This window comes from Entelurus aequoreus, linkage group LG01 (assembly GCF_033978785.1).
Source record: "Entelurus aequoreus isolate RoL-2023_Sb linkage group LG01, RoL_Eaeq_v1.1, whole genome shotgun sequence".
NCBI classification, from domain to species: domain Eukaryota; kingdom Metazoa; phylum Chordata; class Actinopteri; order Syngnathiformes; family Syngnathidae; genus Entelurus; species Entelurus aequoreus.
Genome location: NC_084731.1, coordinates 19,802,211 through 19,821,130, shown reverse-complemented (window position 1 = coordinate 19,821,130; position 18,920 = coordinate 19,802,211). Strand labels below are relative to the sequence as shown.

Here is an 18,920-nt window from a genome sequence, read left to right as displayed (position 1 = left end):
CAAAAGCGAGAACGGAGAGGAAAAATAAAGAGATCTACGCAGAGTGATGTAATTAGAGGCTAACTGAGTTCTGTTTTTAATGGGTTCCAGATGGGGTCCTACTTTGGCTATGCAGTCGCAGCCACGGACATCAACAATGATGGGTGAGTGCGTGGAGTGACGGTGCATTGATGAGGAAACACGGCGAAAGGGAGGGAAAATAAGAGATTGGAGAGAAATGTAAAATGGGATTAATATATAAAAGGTCAGATTTGGGTCAAGGAACTTGGAATTCCTACACTCACTGAGTCAAATCAGTCATTTAAATGTGCCCTAAAAATGAAACATTTTTTAATTTTCTGGTTAAATGTGAATCAAGGATCACAGTTCATATTTAGAGATCACATGTTTAACTAAAGTTGTATGCATAGCCGCAGTCAAGTTGTTGGAAATTGTTCAGTTAAATATTCAATAAATGAGGCTGAACTCGATACATTCTGGTGGACCTGAATTCATTAAGCAAATCTGCATTTTACTTTAAAAGAAAGTACAGATGTATACTTTGTTTTAACACCAGGCAATAATGTTATACATTATTAACAAAGGAGATCAAGTTTTGGGTGTTACGATTGATGAAATCACATATAAATTATACAAAGGTTAAAACATCTAAAACTATTGCTATTTTATTCAAAGTGAATGAATTGCTAAATCAAAAAGCAAAACATCTCGTATAATTCACTGATTGTTCCATATTTGACATACTGTGTTGAAGTATGTCTGTAAAACGTATTTAAACCCAATCTAACATTTACAGAAGAAAGCTCAAAGAAATTACCTGAAATGCATACAGGGGAATCTACAAACTGTCAAACAGTTAAACTTATTGAATTTCAATACATTGGTAGAGTATAATATCTTAAAAATCCCGTATAAAGCACATGCACACATTCTACCAAACAACATTCAAAAAAGATTTGTTGAAAGAGAAAGTCATTATCATTTACAAAGAAGTGAGATCTTTAATAAATTGAGATTTAGAACAGCGACAGTGGCATTTTATTTATTTTTTTATTTGACAGGGACAGTGTACATGAATAGACATTATTGTAAATTAGGCGTATCAAAAAAATTGATTTTCGAATAATTCGCAATTTTTATTTTTAACAATTGTTAAAAAAACTTTTTTTTTTCATTCTTACTTGTCCGGACACTCAGGCAAGTCATATTGTTGATGTAAATGCCCATATCTGCTGTACAGATTGACTTTAGAAAAGAGAAGAGTTGGATACTTCTCTTTTTGTCCTATTTGTATTTGACATAATCACATCTTTGGGTAGGATTTTACAAAACCAAACCAGTTTTCATTTAATTAATATATAAATGTATCAGAGCTGTTCATCTATGTTATGAAGGAATGTAGTTTATCAGAGAACTGGTACCCAATGTTATTAAAAACGTATTGATTTTGAATCAAGAATCAATTTTTATTCGAATTGTTATCCCCAAGAATCGAATCGAATAATGCGGTGCCTTAAGAGCCACAGCCCTACCGTAAATGTAGCAAAATTAGCCATAAGGCTATTTTACATTCGTTGTCCATGGACCTATGATAAAAATGGTTTATTTTAGTCAAAAGTTTAAGTTTACAGAACAAACTGGATAGTGGAACAAAACGTTCATCTCTTTCAGTATAAAAAACAAACAAACATGATGATGAAAAGATAGGATTTGGAGTAAATTATTGTGGTTGGATGTTATGAAATAGAAAATATTACCATAGTAAGTTTTTTGAGTTGAAAAACAAATGTGTGAATAGGGGGCAGATAATATAGGTTTATACTTCTTTCATTCATTATTTATTTTCATGTCATGTTGATTGTTTTGTTTTTTTAACCTTGATTGAATGAAATAAAACGATTATGACTTCCTCTCCAGGATGGATGACCTGCTGGTGGGAGCTCCAATGTTCATGCGTCGTGGGTCCAACGGGCATCTGGAGGAGCTTGGGAAGGTTTATGTGTACCTCCAGAGAGGACCTTTGCAGCTGGAGCCAACTGTGCAGCACCTACTTGGCCAGCAGCCTTTCAGTCGATTTGGAACCTCATTGGCGCCTCTGGGTGATCTCAACCAGGACGGTTTCAATGGTATGACAGCTAAGTGCTTTGCTCGGCTTGGTGGGTTCTGTTGCAGTCTTTCACAGAAGTGAGTGAACCCGTCACATTTCAGCAACCATTTGTCATCTTGTGTAACATCAAGCATGATGGCGGAGGGCTGGGGCTGCACGAGTGCTGCAAGCACTGGCAGGTTCATTGGAGGAAACATGAAGTCCACCATGCAATGTGACATCCTGAAGCAGTGCATGATGCTGATAATAAAATGGTTGTTGGGATGGACTCACCTGTGATTGACTGGCAACCAGGCCATGGTGTAGTCTACCTTTTGTTCAAAGTTAGCTGGGATAGGCTCCAAGTGGTTGAGTGGAAATGTAAGGAATGGGTCACAAATGTCATTGACCTTTACCTCAGTTTGTCTTTCATTTATTTATAGAACGGGCACTAAAGAATTAACCATAAATAAGAAATGATGATTAGACTAGATGAGGCAATTTCTGAAGGAATTGCGTGTGAATGCTCCAATGCTGAAGTTGAACTGAAATCCTGGAATTTTTTTTAGAATTGTTGAAGTAGAGCACACGATTTCCAAACAGGCTGAATATTTTGAAGTTGGAACAGTTTGAATCAGACGAAAAAAGTGGGAGTTGTGGAACTTTGAAGAATGTCCCATTGTCCCATTCAATGGGAATTTCCCAAACATTTGGGAATTTTGGGGGGAATTTTTTTGAACATTGTAAAAAACTTGAATGGTCTTAATGAGTTGAAATTGTTGGTGGTGAAATGTTTCCAATCGGCTGAGAAATGTTGAAGTAGTAACATGTGGAATTGAGAAATGGTATTACCGAATTTCTGGAATTTCGAGAAAACCGAGAATTTTTCCAGTTCAACAAATGTGGAAGGAGTAGTGGCCAGAAAAAAGGGTGGAGATAGGGCTTTGGAAAACCAGGAATCCTGGATCCTGGATTTTTTTTTAACTTGGAAAAAAGGTAGTTTGAATTTCCAGGATGGTGGAATATGTTGAAGGTGGAATGGTTTGAATCGGTTAAAAAATGTGGAAAGGGTGGAAGCTGGAAAAATAGCCAATTCATTTTGAATTGGAAAAATGTCCCGGAAAACCTGGAATTCTGGGAAATCTGGGAATTTTTGGAATTTGTCAAGGGAAAGCCCGCGATTTCCGAATAGGCTGAACAGTTTGAAGTTGGAACGGTTTGAATCGGGTGAAAAATGTGGAAGGTAGAGCGCAGAAGAAGAAGAAGAATAGATAGATGAATTTTGGTGTAGAAAACCATATGTGTGAATGCTTTGAAAATTATCTGTCTAGGGCACACTTATTCATCGTGAAAAATTATATCTATTTGTGATTAATCACAATTAATTTTGAGTTAAATATGAACAATGCGATTATCGCAATTCAATATTATAATCACCCTAATACAGACGTGGGAAAATTAAGCTTTTTTCAATCTGGCCCGCCGGACATTCCCTAATATTTTTTTTAGATCTTTAAGATGGAAAGTGTAGCTGCCATTATGATGTGCAGTGATGTTTTCTAATGACCGTAAGTCTTGAACTATACAAAGTATTTCAATGGTTGGAATCTGCGCTTTTGCATGATATACTGGTTACTATGGTAATCTAATTAGTTACTATGGTAATCTAAGTCACAGCAGCTCAGACGAGGCACCAAGCAGTGTGGGTGGGGAGCGTTTCCACAGAGTGTCAGCGTGAAATGCGGGTGTCAGGGACAGACGCGGAAGGAGATTTTTACAACAAAGTTCTAAAGCTTAGTGATATATCAGATATATCAGATTGGGGGTGGGTTTTTTTTACCCTTTGCCTTCATGTTTCGCTGTGTTTGTAGCATTTTTGTTGATTGTAAAATATGTCGATCAAGAGGGCGTGTGTTGTTCGTATGTTGTCAATATTCAGTATTTTATCATTCATAGTTAATATTATAAACCCCACATTCTTTATTTTCATGTACATTCTGGGTGTCTCATTCAGTAAAAAAATTTAAAATTCCATTCCGTTTTTTTAAGGCCGTCTACCATAATGTTTTTAGCATTCAGACATTGAGAGGTTTTGTTTTAGTGTTCCTAAAAATAGATATGCCGGCCCCCAGACACATTTTTTTCTCTAAATTTGGCCCCCCGAGGCAAAATAATTGACCTGGCCTGCCCTAATATATATACATTGTTAGTGATATAGATTTATTGACATCATTTTTGCAAGTCCTCTGTGTTGAATATAAAAAAAAATACATTAGGTAGACATCTGTTATTGTACTTCAGAGTCGCCACTGCTTAATGACTCAAAAGTCTTGTTTTTATGTCCACCCACTGTGGAAAGCCACTCTGTCCTCATGACTCATGGAGTCATTTTAAACTACTTTTGGACCATTATGTAGCTTGTTCCAATGACGTCGCTCGATAAGGAAGCATTTAGTATTAACAGAATATGCAGCAAATTATACAAACTAATAGGGCAAGATGCTTTACATTGTGTGCCTTTGCTGTTTACATTTAGACCTGGCTATTGGCTGTCCCTACGGGGGAGAAGACCAACAGGGACTGGTTCTTATTTACAATGGTTACTCTGAAGGATTGAAGGACACGCCTGCTCAGACTCTCGCTGCCTCATGGGCTTCCAGCTCTTTTCCTGCCAACTTTGGTTTTGCACTGCGAGGCAACACAGATCTAGATCTCAATGGCTACCCAGGTAATGCATTCCTCTCTGGGCGCCCTATTAAAGTAAATTCCCCTTCTTTGATAACTCGCTCTAATTCTGTCATTTCCTCTCTTGCAGACCTGATTGTAGGCGCTTTTGGGGCCGACAAAACTGTGCTGTATAGGTGATTTTACGGCACTTACAGTCTATAGACTCCCCCCCCGCCCCCCGTAACGTTTCTTGGTGCAATCTTCACACAGGTCTCGCCCGATAGTGAACGCGAGTGTGTCTCTGACGGTCCAGCCGACCATGTTCAACCAAGAAGAGAAGCTTTGTGAGCTTTCCACAGGCACTGGAACCACAGCCGTGTCCTGGTATGACCACAGTTTTCCTCTACAACCTTCAGTTGTGGCTCATGTAGTAATAGGAAGCTTACACACTGCAGTTTCATCCCCTGATGTGGAAATATCGTTGGCTCTTCCACAATAAGCCCAAGTGTTTAACTTACGAGCTCCCTAAAAATACCCAAACATGGAAAAATCTTACAATTGTTATGTAACACCCGTCACAGTCCTATTTCGGCTCTTTTAAGCTCGCCTCATTAAAACGTCAAACAATTTCATATTTCCAAGCTGCGTGTATCTACAAACACATAATTCTGGGACCAAATAGAAAAAAAGGGGAAATTACACAAAGCTTTGTTTAAGCTATGTTAAACATTTTTAAGCATTTTTAGACTTCTAACAAACTGCAGGATGTTTTTCCAACACGTTGATTAGGACAAGCCTTGTGTTTGTGTTTATTTGTATTGGGGGGGAAAATGTGTGGCGGTGGCGTGATGCAGAGAAGGCAAGCAATGTGCAGGCACACGGTCGTTTAATTAGGTACCAGGCAGAGGAGAAGTAACACAGGTCAAGCAGGCACCGTACTCAGAAAGAACCAGAACACCGTGGCATGCACTAGATCAGTGGTGCCCAACCACCGGCCCGCGGCCCGGTACCGGTCCGTGGATCGATTGGTACCGGGCCGCACAAGAAATAAATTTAAAAAAATAATTTATTTTTTATTAAATCAACATAAAAAACACAAGATACACTTACAATTAGTGCACCAACCCAAAAAACCTCCCCCCCCCATTTACACTCATTCACACAAAAGGGTTGTTTCTTTCCGTTATTAATATTTATGGTTCCTACATTATATATCAATATAGATCAATACAGTCTGCAGGAATACAGTCCGTAAGCACACATGATTGTATTTTTTTATGACAAAAAAAAAAAAAAAAAAAAATCACCTCCCCACCACCACCCCGGTCTGTGGGAAAAATTTTCAGGCGTTGACCGGTCCGCGGTTACAAAAAGGTTGGGGACCACTGCACTAGATCAGTGTTTCTTAATTAACCATAGGGCCGGGGGCCGCGAGTGAAAAAATATCAGTTTCTCAGCTGTGGTCCCTATGGGTCGCAGCGGTACTTAGTTGTAATACCCTTTCCCACCACTTGGGGCAGTAATGACAATAGCAAACAAACAGAAGTCTGGAGCTAAAGTCATAGGGAATTTATTAAGCGCAAGAATTATGACTAAAGTTGTATTTAAATTTGCCCCTATATTTTACTGACAGTTGATCAAAGTGCAAAAATATCTGTTTCTCAGCTGTGGTCCGTATGGGTCGCAGCGGTACTTAGTGGTAATACGCTTTTCTACCACTTGTGGCAGTAATGACAATAGCAAACAAACAGAAGTCTGGAGCTAGTCATACAGAAATTTCTGAAACGCAAAAATTATGACTAAAGGGGTAAAGCTGTATTTTAATTTGCACCTATATTTTATTGACAGTTTATCAAAGAAAAAAAAATATAATTATTATTTATTTTGTTGGAATGTATTTTTTATCAGTTTTTATGAGTCCCTTCTTTTGCAGTATATAGGTACAGTTTGATATAACGCAGTTAACCGATGTTCTATAAAACACAGTCCTGCCGGAATTTTCGCCTGTTTTTTTTTTTTTTTTTTTTTAGATCATTGACGTGTGAACCCTTCGTAGGGGCAGCGTGGCTCGGTTGGTAAAGCGGCCGTCCCAGCAACTTGAGGGTTCCAAAATTATACAAAAGAAAACACATTTTTATGCATATGTAAATGTATTCAGTTATAAACATTAATTCACTTTCTTCTTTTCTTCATGGATCTAAACGTTACCGCTGCCGGTATTTTTTTCTTTATTTTTATTGTAACATTTTCAGTGTTTGTTCTATTTTTGGCAAAAGTAAGACAAAAAAAACAATCTGAAGTTGTCTTTATTTTTTTGTTTTAATGCCATGATTTTAATAGTCCGGCCCAGGAGTGCACAGATTTTCTTCCATGCGGCCCCTGAGCTAAAATGAGTTTGACACCCCTGCAGCAGACTGCCTTGAGGTAATGTTAGAAAAAACACAATCTTCGATTTTTTTCACAAAACATTAGATTTATGATTATTTTCCCCTACTTAAAAAAAATAAAAAATTACAGATAAGTCAAAAGAAGTTTTTCTTTTATTTGATCAAATACTATTAGTTTGAAATGACACTGCGTCTTACTTTTAGCAACATTCTAATTTGTTTAATGTTGTTCTTTTTAGACCAGATAAAATTGTACTTTTTAATCAAAATAATTTAAGAGCTTCCTCTTGGACTTGAATTAATTACTTCTGTAAAAAAAAATGTAGCATTGTTGGATGCAAACAAAGAATAATCTCTAACATTGAGATGAATAAAGTGCAAACTTAAAACTTCTACCTTGAATAAAATATTTATTTAAAGAAAATGTAGTATTATACATTGTATGCAAATAAATAATCATGTAAAACATTGAGAGGACTATAGTTTCAGTGAGTGGACAAACCAAGGCTTTTTCATTCACACATCTTGTGATCGTTCTCCACTGTGCTTCTTTCTCATCATACATACATTGTGTAAATGATTGCACCACCTTTTTTTGCCAGAGTTTGTTTGTTATTGCGGTCTTGTTCGTCTCGTAAACAGTTGCATTTCCCGCACTTGACTGGAGGCTTTGGTTTCAAATGCTGGAATAAGTTTGTTTTGCTATTGCCTTTTTTAAACAAACAATGCTGTGTGCAGTCATTGGGTCCTCACTTTTTTTTTCTTCTGAACAAATGTATTGCTCTCGTAAGCGATAGCATTCACCATTTTGTTATGTTTGCGGCTAAGGAAATAAGGAGGAGGGTGGAAGCTACGGAAGCACCTGGGGGCAAAAAGTATGCCGGAGCATAAAAAGAAAAAACCCCAACATTTTTTAAAATTGTCTGCAACAAAAAACTTGAATTTATCAATAAAATCAATATATTGCTTAGGCCTACATGCTGAAAGTAAGGCTCCACTTTTCAAGCTGGTTCAATGCTAATTTACATTGGCTTTGCTATATGCATGCTACTGATTAGCAATGATATTAAAACTTCTGCCTTGAATAAAATATTTATTTTTACAGAAAAGTTAGTATTATACATTGTATGCAAATAAATAATCATGTAAAACATTGAAAGGACTATAGTTTCAGTGAGTGGACAAACCAAGGCTTTTTCATTCACACATCTTGTGATCGCGAAGACTACTTTCTGACAACGGCAATGCATCTAGGACAAACTGGAATTAATGCGTACAGTGCTTGCAAATGAGACTTATGAAGTGTACAAAAAACAAGCTATAACAACTGAATAGAACAGTTATCATTATTTCCATGGTGTTAAGTGTTAAATTGGAAAAAAAAAAGATTTAATTATCGAACAAATCAACACATGAACACACAGAAAAAGTACCAAGATATGATATTGATATAGGCACATGAACAATAACAAGATCTGATAGCTCAGCTACAGCTCTTTTTATTACCTATTCTGTGTTATACGTGTTTTATGTTGCACGATTGCACCAACAAAAATTCCTAGTTTGTGAACCCGTTCTCAAACAATGGCAATAAAAACTATTCTGATTCTGATTCTGATTCTGAGGATTTCAACACCTCCACATTTGTCAATCAAAACTACAATCAAACAGCCGGTGTGTAATAAGTACAATACTTACAGTATAAACACTTTGTAGGAATCAAAAAAAGACAAGACTGGCACATTCAACTTATGGCAAAGACTACTTTCTGACAACGGCAATGCATCTAGGACAAACTGGAATAAATGCGTACAGTGCTTGCAAATGAGACTAAGGAGTGTAAAAAAAACAAGCTATAACAACTAAATAGAACAGTTATCATTATTTCCATGGTGTTAAAGGCCTACTGAAATGAAATTTTCTTATTGAAACGGGGATAGCAGATCCATTCTATGTGTCATACTTGATCATTTCGCGATATTGCCATATTTTTGCTGAAAGGATTTAGTAGAGAACATCGACGATAAAGTTCGCAACTTTTGGTCGCTGATAAAAAAAGCCTTGCCTGTATCGGAAGTAGCGTGACGTCGCAGGTTGAAAGGCTCCTCACATTTCCCCATTGTTTACACCAGCAGTGAGAGCGATTCGGACCGAGAAAGCGACGATTACCCCATTAATTAGAGCGAGAATGAAAGATTTGTGGATGAGGAACGTGAGAGTGAAGGACTAGAGTGCAGTGCAGGACGTATCTTTTTTCGCTCTGATCGTAACTTAGTGTGGAATCCAATGAGCCCTTGTACCTTTCTCCTTTTTCTATTGTGGATTTGTATTTTAAACCACCTCGGATACTATATCCTCTTGAAAATGAGAGTCGAGAACGCGAAATGGACATTGACAGTGACTTTTATCTCCACGACAATACATCGGTGAAGCACTTTAGCTACGGAGCTAATGTGATAGCATCATGCTTGAATGCAGATAGAAACAAAAGAAATAAGCCCCTGACTGGAAGGATAGACAGAAGATCAACAATACTACTATCAGGAGACACCGAACCAACCACTGGACCTGTAACCACACGGTTAATGCTGTGCCGCCTGTCGAAGCCTAGCAATGCTGTTGCTAACGACGCCATTGAAGCTAACTTAGCTACAGGACCTCGTCAGAGCTATGCTTAAAACATTAGCTACCCACCTACGCCAGCCCTCATCTGCTCATCAACACCCGTGTTCACCTGCGTTCCAGCGATCGACGGCGCGACGAAGAACTTCACCCGATCATCGATGCGGTCGGCGGCTAGCGTCGAATAGCGCGTCTGCTATCCAACTCAAAGTCCTCCTGGTTGTGTTGCTGCAGCCGGCCGCTAATACACCGATCCAACCTACAGCTTTCTTATTTGCAGTCTCCATTGTTCATTAAACAAATTGCAAAAGATTCACCAACACAGATGTCCAGAATACTCTGGAATTTTGAAATGAAAACAGAGCTGTTTGTATTGGATACAATGGTGTCCGAATACTTCCGCTTCAACCATTGACGTCACGCGCAAACGTCATCATACCTACACGTTTTCAACCGGAAGTTTCCCGGGAAATTTAAAATTGCACTTTATAAGTTAACCCGGCCGTATCGGCATGTGTTGCAATGTTAAGATTTCATCATTGATATATAAACTATCAGACTGCGTGGTCGGTAGTAGTGGGTTTCAGTAGGCCTTTAAGTGTTAAATTGGAAAAAAAAAAGTTTTTATTATCAAACAAATTATTACCTGAACACACACAAAAAGTACCAAGAATGGGTAGCGCGTTGATTGAAATGTGAAAGTCCCACATCTATAATGGTAACAAACTGCAAGAAAAAAATCGGACTTCTGTTCTTGCCAACAACGTTCTACTCCTTTTAACTGGATTTTCTAAAAAATAAATAATCAGGACTGTTCTTGTCTTTGTTGAATAATCAAATAATGATTCCTGGACTGTGTCTATAATTGTAAAATTTAAACAAATAATTATTTCTGTACCGCCTGTGTGTATGTTTATTTTTACACTTCTTGATTATTTTCTTTGACTTTCAGTGTCAGCATTGGTTTCTGTGTGCTGGCTGATGGAAAGCACCTCCCTTCTAGTCTCGGTGAGGCCCACATACATTAACACACACACACAAATACACACACGCTTGTCATCTGGACTGCAGGCCTGCACCTTATGTTTCTGCAGACTCTAACAGAACACGATAAAAGCCACGTTATTGCACAACTTATACTTTTCCATGTGCAGAGGCATGAATGTACTGTATGTGTCTGAACATTTGAGTGTAACGCATGCATGAAGAGATATGCAAATGATTTCCTTGTGTGCATATTCAAAGGATTTGTGGTGGAAATTCAGTTGGACAGAACAAAGCACAACCACAAGGAATCAGTCAGGAGGACTCTGTTCCTGGAAAGTCAGCAGCCCAGTCTGATGAGGACCTTGAGCCTCACCAATGGAGAACGTCTATGCCATGACACCAAGGTCTATCTACGGGTCAGTCACATTTTTATTAAACATGAATTGCTTGTGATTAAATACCGTATCATGCAGATAATGGTGGTTATCGTGATAGCTGGTTGCACATTAGTAAATTAATGCATTTTTGTTGTAGCTAAGGTAAACAATGTGGTTATCGTACGATCTGAGGGTTTGCCAACATGTTTAAAAGAATATCAACGTGCGTACTGTGAACAAGACCTCAACCCTGGAATGCACTGAAGGTCCATTACATTTCAACCACTGGGAGTGAAACAACATTGCACCACAAGGTCAAACTCCAGTGGATCTTCTTGATTAAATATTCTATGGTGCAGTAAAGCAATGTTCTCAGGAAATATACGCATGCAAGGATCCACAGACATTCTTGACTGTTGTTGTCGGTTTGGAAACACAGCGAAATACAGGTCACGAAGAACCTTGCAAACGACATTAAATTGTAACTGTAAGCCTACTTGGTAGAGTCTGGACTTCCACCAAGTAATTTTTTGGGAGGAACAGCAACAAATTGTACTCTAATGCCTACACTGCAAAAACTGAAATCTAAGTAAGATTAAATATCTCTAATAAGGGTGATATTTGCTTATTTTATGTCTGATAAGATAATTCTTCTAACTAAGCAGATTTTATGTTAGAGTGTTTTACTTGTCTTAAGGGTTTTGGTCCTAAATGATCTCAGTAAGATATTACAGCTTGTTGCCGAGATTTTATGACCTATATTGAGCAAAACATGCTTGAAACTAGAATATCAAGTGTTGCAAAGCTGTGTCATCAACACTCACAAGTAAAACACTACTTTTTCAAAGTAATAATTTCTTATTTCAAGCATGGGAAAAAAAATCATGACTTTGACACAATTGTGTCTCATATTAAAACAGATGACAGCCAAATGGACTTTGCTGTTTTATTTTCAATGAAACAATAGAAAATACGTACTCATATAGTAGTACAGTTGTTATTAGTGAGAATATACTTATTTTAAGGGTTCATTGAGGTTAGCTAATTTGACTTGTTTTGGAAAGTCTTGACAAGCCAAATTGTATTGTTCTATAATTTTTCTTAGTTCAAATAAAATACCCCTAATTTTATTGTATTTTTTTCTTGTTTTTGAACACTGACTTTTTGCAGTGTACTGTCTGAATTTAATACTGAGATTGATACATAATTCATTGAAGGATTATATAGAACTATGTAGGGCCGTCTTCGACTAAAATGTTTTGTTGTCGAATGTGATTTGTTAGATTTTTAGTTGACTATGTGCAAAACATTTTTCCTATGCTACCTGCATGCTAGCATGAACACTGACAATGGGGATCCCCACAAATAACATATCTTTTGTGCAGCTTATTCCACCTAAAAGAGGCTGAAACACTCAGATAAACAATTAAACATAGTATAATTTGGATGGTTTTGTGGGGTCCTCCGATCAGCCCTGCCAGGGTAGAACATGAGCTAACTTGACGTCTAGAGCAAGGGCGTCCAAACTACGGCCTGCGGGCCAAGTGTGGTTCGCAAGTTTACCCAAGAGAATTTGCCCGCAGAGTGTTTATGCCTAAACTTTGTGCCCCTGTGTATTGAATCGGCGAGATCTTGCTGCCCTCTCGTGGGCAAAGACAGAATTGATGGTCAATAACCATGAGTTTCATTTGGAAGAAACTTGAGAAAATCTTTGATCTATATGTCTCAATCCAAACAATTTTTTCCACTCATTGTATACATTAACTGTAACCAACAAATAAAGTCAACACACAATGGAACATAACACTACTCATATACCTTTGTGGACATTATAAAAAACATGTATATAATTTAAAAATACACATACAGTATATAAATCCATTACAGTGCCTGATGAGTGATAAACAAAACACTTTCCGCACTTCCCCATATTTGGCAGATTTTAGCTGCTTGGTATTTCTGATTGATTACAAAACTTTAAGGAGGTTGTCAGGCAATGAAACAAGTTAAGAGTCCAACTTTCACATACTCTTAATATTCAACGGTTTATCATTTATACTTCACAATGCATTGTCGTCAAGGTCTGAGGTCGGGGATTGTTAAAGTTCATTTTTTTTTATTTCAGGCAATGACATAAAAAAAGTACATATTAATATTAATATAATGTAAAAGGTAATGTACAGTATGCCTGAAAGGGAGTGGGAAGACGATAACTTATTTAATCCCACCCCCAGTTCTCAATTCAGTGATTATTCCATTGAGCTTCACTGTTACTTTGTTCAAGGATTATAATACAAATGTTGTATCATAGTGGCATTACCACAGGTAACAATAATTATTACACTGCAACAATAACTTGTATCAACAATGTAGGAAGAATGAATATACCAACAATGGTAATAGACAAAATACCAACAACGTACAATGGTAATAGACAACATAGCAATAATGGTAAGCTAACATTGAGCATAAGTTGAAGTAGTTAAAGTTGTGTGTTGTTGTTCAGTTTGTTATAGCTTGCTTTAATCAATGCAAACTTAAGTGTTATTTTGGTATAAATGATTGTTGTTACGTCACAATCAACGCTCTGCTGTGTGGCAAAAAAAGCATGTGCATGCACGCACATCCATATAACAGCGTATATGCGATTTGCTGCGAAAATATGTCTTTACCGCAGGTTGTACTGTAGTTTTACATGTTTGGCAAACTTCCCTCTTCAATTTAGTATGAAATTGATATGCAGACTTGAAGCACTGCGATCGCAGATTACGTGTAAAAACCGCTTTGTAAACGTGATCACAGATCACTCTGAGACAGCACACTTACAGTAGTTGTAATAAATAATAATAGCAAGATAACTGAAGTTAGTGGAATAATTTTGATATCAAATTTATTTAGATGCTTATTTGATTACATTAGACGAAGTATAATGTTACAACGTCACGTACACGTACTTCAGAACTGTATAAATATATATACACACCGTATTTTCCGCACCGGATTATAAGGCACACCTTCAATGAATGGCATATTTTAAAACTTTGTTCATATATAAGGCGCACCGCGTTATAAGGCGCATAGAATAGACGCTACAGTAGAGGCTGGGGTTACGTTATGCATCCATTAGATGGAGCTGCGCTAAAGGGAATGTCAACAAAACAGTCAGATGGGTCAGTCAAACTTTATTAATAGATACCAGCGTTCTGACAACTCTGTTCACTCCCAAAATGAATAAACAGCTGTTTTATTTTTTTCCCGAGGTAAAGTCAGTGACGTGGTGTTTTGTTTATCTTTTAACAACAGCAAGGTATAACATGTAGTGCAACATTTATATCACATAGTGGAGGGGAACTTTTCCCTGATTCAATAAACACGTAAAAAACAGTCTGATACTGTTACGGTAAATCAAACGTTAGTGCAATCACAATATAGTAACACTCGAAATAGTGCAGAGCAATAACAATATCAATAACTCAACGTTGCTCAAACGTTAATGTCACACAACACAACACACAAAATAAACATGTAAAGCTCACTTTATGAAGTTATTCCTCATCCACGAATCCCTCAAATTCTTCTTCTTCAGTGTCCGAATTAAACAGTTGGGCGAATACGGCATCCAACATCTCGTCGAAGTCGTCATTAATCGAGTCAGTGTCGCTGCTGCTCTATTCCCGTGTTCTACTGCGTGACTGATCTTCTTAAATTTAAACTCTGCGTCGTAAGCGTGTCTCTTAATAGGAGCCATGTTGGGGTCTTTACATAAACAAACAAATGGAAATGAAACGGCACGCCTCGCGCAGTCATATATCCCAGCATGCACCGCGCACTTCTTCTTCTTCTACGGGGGAAAATTAAGTCCGTGGCTGCTTACCGTAGTTGCGATTGATTGATTGATTAAAACTTTTACCTGTTGGAGGCTCAATATTGGTCCATATATAAGGCGCACCGGATTATAAGGCGCACTGTCAGCTTTTGACAAAATTGGATGTTTTTAGGTGCGCCTTATAGTGCGGTAAATACGGTATTCTATATACAGCAATTTATTAATTTAACATACGCATATAAATGTACAGGCCAAAAGTTTGGACACACTTTCTCATTCAATGAGTTTTCTTTATTTTCATGACTATTTACATTGTAGATTGTCACTGAAGGCATCAAAACTATGAATGAACACATGTGGTGTTATGTACTTAACAAAAAAGGTGAAATAACTGAAAACATGTTTTATATTCAAAATTTTTCAAAATAGCCACCCTTTGCTCTGATTAATTTTTCGCACACTCTTGGCTTTCTCTCCATGAGTTTCAGGAGGTAGTCAACTGAAATGCTTTTCACTTCACAGGTGTGCTTAAGCTCATCGAGAGAATGCTAAGAGTGTGCAAAGCAGAAATCAGAGCAAAGGGTGGCTATTTTGAAGAAACTAGAATATAAAACATGTGTTCAGTTATTTCACTTTTTTTTGTTACCGGTAAGTACATAACTCCACATGTGTTCATTCATAGTTTTGATGCCTTCAGTGACAATCTACAATGTAAATAGTCATGAAAATAAAGAAAACGCATTGAAAGAGAAGGTGTGTCCAAACCTTTCACCTGTACTGTATGTATAGGCTTTATATACAGTATGTGTGAATATATATTGTTACTTTACATGCGGGCCCCTGGACAAATTCTTCTAGCCCAATGCGGTCCCCAAGTCAAAAGGTTTGGACACCCCTGGTCTAGAGGAAATACCAAGATGGCACTGTGGATGGCCGTCACGGTACTGTGCTCTCTCGTAGCTCTTCTGTTTCTCTTTGTTTCTTGCATTGAACAAAGAGAGCACAGTCTACCAAGTCAAATGAATTGTGTGTTAAACATCCTTGGCCAATAAATCTGATTTTGAATTCGGATTCTGATCCTGAAATAAATGTCGTAAGAAGGTATCCGTAATTGAACCTGTCAGAGGGAGTCTTCCTGCCTGAGCTAACTAGTCAAAACTACATACCGATGGAGATGCTGTGCAAGGCGTGCTATGTCCTCACGGTCCCCATCTTGAAACATCTTCCCAACACTCACTGTCAGTGGCGGCCTCGGGTACTCAACTCGCCTCCCTCCCTTGGAGGGATTCAATGTCCAACAATTCGACTGCAAGGCTGATGGTCAATTCGGAGGAGTCCGAATCGACTGTCAATCTTGCAGTCAACTATTTTAAGACACTCCTATTACTGTCGTATAGTACTTTGAATAATGTGGAATAAAATGCCACATGCGACTATGCTTCGTAATTTCCCTGGATTGTGTGTTGGTACAGAGATGATTAATAACCGGCCCAACAGTTTAACTTTGGGTAGACGCTCTAAATGTCGGGTTTAAATATTTTTGGATGAATCTCCCAGCCCTATTGTGCTTTATGATCAGCGGGAAAGAAAGCCTCAGGAGGAAGGGTGTCCTACGGAACAACGTGTCTGTCTCTCAGGTTAGGAGTACAACTATGATAGCAGTGTGAGCAGATAGGTTGCAATAATGTTTTACAACAGAGCAGTGGTTGTTTTTCTCTAGAGGCTAGCGTTAGTACACCGCCTGATCAAACCGAGCGTGTTTATAAGAGACAGACACATTCCTGTTTTTCTGCCTGCTGGGCACTCCCATCATTTATTTCCCAACAGATTCGATAGTAATTGTAACAGGAGTATATTCTAGCTTAGAGCCCGTCAGGCTACACTGCAAAAAGTCAGTGTTCAAAAACAAGAAAAATATACAAAAATTAGGGGTATTTTATTTGAACTAAGCAAAATGATCTGCCAATAGAACAAGAAAATTTGGCTTGTCAAGACTTTCCAAAACAAGTAAATTCAGCTAACCTCAATGAACCCCAAAATACCATAAAATAAGTATATTCTCACTAATAACAACCGTACTACTATAGGAGTACGTATTTCCTATTGTTTCATTGAAAATAAAACAGCAAAGTCCATTTGGCTGTCATCTGTTTTAATATGAGACCCAATTGTGTCAAAGTCAAGATTTTTTTTTCATGCTTGAAATAAGAAGTTATTACTGTAAAAAAAACAGTTTTATACTTGTGAGTGTTGATGACACAGCTTTGCAACAGTTGATATTCTAGTTTCAAGCATGTTTTACTCAATATAGGTCATCAAATCTCAGCAACAAGCTGTAATATCGTACTGAGATCATTTAGGACCAAAAACCCTTAAAACAAGTAAAACACTAACATAAAATCTGCTTAGTGAGAAGAATTATCTTATCAGACAGAAAATAAGCAAATATCACCCTTATTTGAGATATTTAATCTTACTTAGATTTCAGTTTTTGCAGTGATAGGTATAGAACCGGCTAAGTCAGGGGTGTCCAAACTTTTTCCACTGAGGGCCGCACACTGAAAAATCAAAGCAAGCGGGGGCCATTTTGATATTTTTTTATTTTAAAAACCAATACAATATATGTATAAAAAATATACATTCAGGCCTCCAGTCAGGCTTGATCCCAGGGACCCCAAAGGGTTTTGGTAAAAAAAATATTATAAATGTGTCATTATTCAGTATTATTAATTTTATTATTATTCAAGTTTTAAATCCCTAGATCAACATTAGGTCTATCTGTTAATATAACGTTTTCAAAGATTTAAGTCGTATGCTCTTTTTGTCAAAGAAAACCCTGTTTTTTTATGGAAAAAACACAAAATATGCAATATTTTCACCCAATAAAATTGTTAAGTGGAATATTTGAGATTATATAATAATTGGAGCCTTAAAAAGGTCAATAACTCATAACACCATTGATTTTAATTCATTATTATTTTTTGAGCGATGACACTTAAAAACAAATCACACTAAAATTATTGGGGAACCAAAAGGGTCCTACTCATTAAAGTGTTAAAAAATAAATTATACATTTTCTTTACTGTTTACTTTTAACACAATAATCTCGAGATCAACTTCAGATCTATCCGTCAATTATAAGTTGTATTGTTGTTTATGTTTTTTGTTTGTTCGTTTTAGGCCCTTCTTTAAAAAAAAAACAGCTATATTTTTTATATGGCAAACACAGAATATGCAACATTTTCCCCAAAAAATATCTCAAAGTGCAATATTTAATGTGACGTAATTGGAGCCTTGGATCGGTCAATAATTAATAAAAACATTGATTTTGATTCATTATTATTTTTTAAAGAAAGAAACAGCCTGCATGGCAGCTTTGTGTTATTAGAGTAAACATTGCAACATTTTCTTGTTACATTTCACCTGTTTGCTCTTTCATACCACTTTTTATGTTTTACATTCTTTTAAATCGTATTTTAAAATGGGCCATGGGGCCGTTAAAAAATGACCTGCGGGCCGCAAATGGCCCCCGGGCCGCACTTTGGACACCCCTGGGCTAAGTAGACTCTCTCTCTCTCTCTCTCTCTCTCTCTCTCTGGATAGTTACACCGTCTTAAAAGGTTGTTAAGCTCTCCACAACTCTGTCGAATGCATGTTTGTCAATGAGAAGAAGAGAGGCTTTACAATGCCACAATATTAGCATTGCTAATATTTACAAAAGAACAAATGCACTTGACGCTACAAGAATGGAAAACCGGAAATTGTCAGGAAATACCAAACATCCAAAAAGTTGAACTCTTCTAAATAAGTAATGAGATCTAATCATTACTCATGCCTGTAAGCATTTTATATCAGTTTTTCACTGGAGTCATGGACCACGCTGCTCTGCACCTGCAATGAATGCAATTACAGTACCTTTCTGGTGCGGGACAAAGGTTAAAGTCATTTCCTAATAGGGAAGGTTTAAA

General features: G+C 37.3%; 1 protein-coding gene across 1 annotated transcript in view; it reads left to right on the top strand.

Moving 5' to 3' along the window:
- The window catches only part of LOC133648840 (integrin alpha-5-like), a 100,378-nt gene that overhangs the window by 41,966 nt on the left and 39,492 nt on the right, over positions 1–18,920 (top strand). The window contains exons 11-17 of the mRNA XM_062045315.1: positions 91–143; positions 1,918–2,126; positions 4,623–4,814; positions 4,902–4,947; positions 5,024–5,137; positions 10,715–10,770; positions 11,008–11,165. Coding sequence (XP_061901299.1) covers positions 91–143; positions 1,918–2,126; positions 4,623–4,814; positions 4,902–4,947; positions 5,024–5,137; positions 10,715–10,770; positions 11,008–11,165 — 828 coding nt within the window. The remainder of the gene's footprint in view (positions 1–90; positions 144–1,917; positions 2,127–4,622; positions 4,815–4,901; positions 4,948–5,023; positions 5,138–10,714; positions 10,771–11,007; positions 11,166–18,920) is intronic.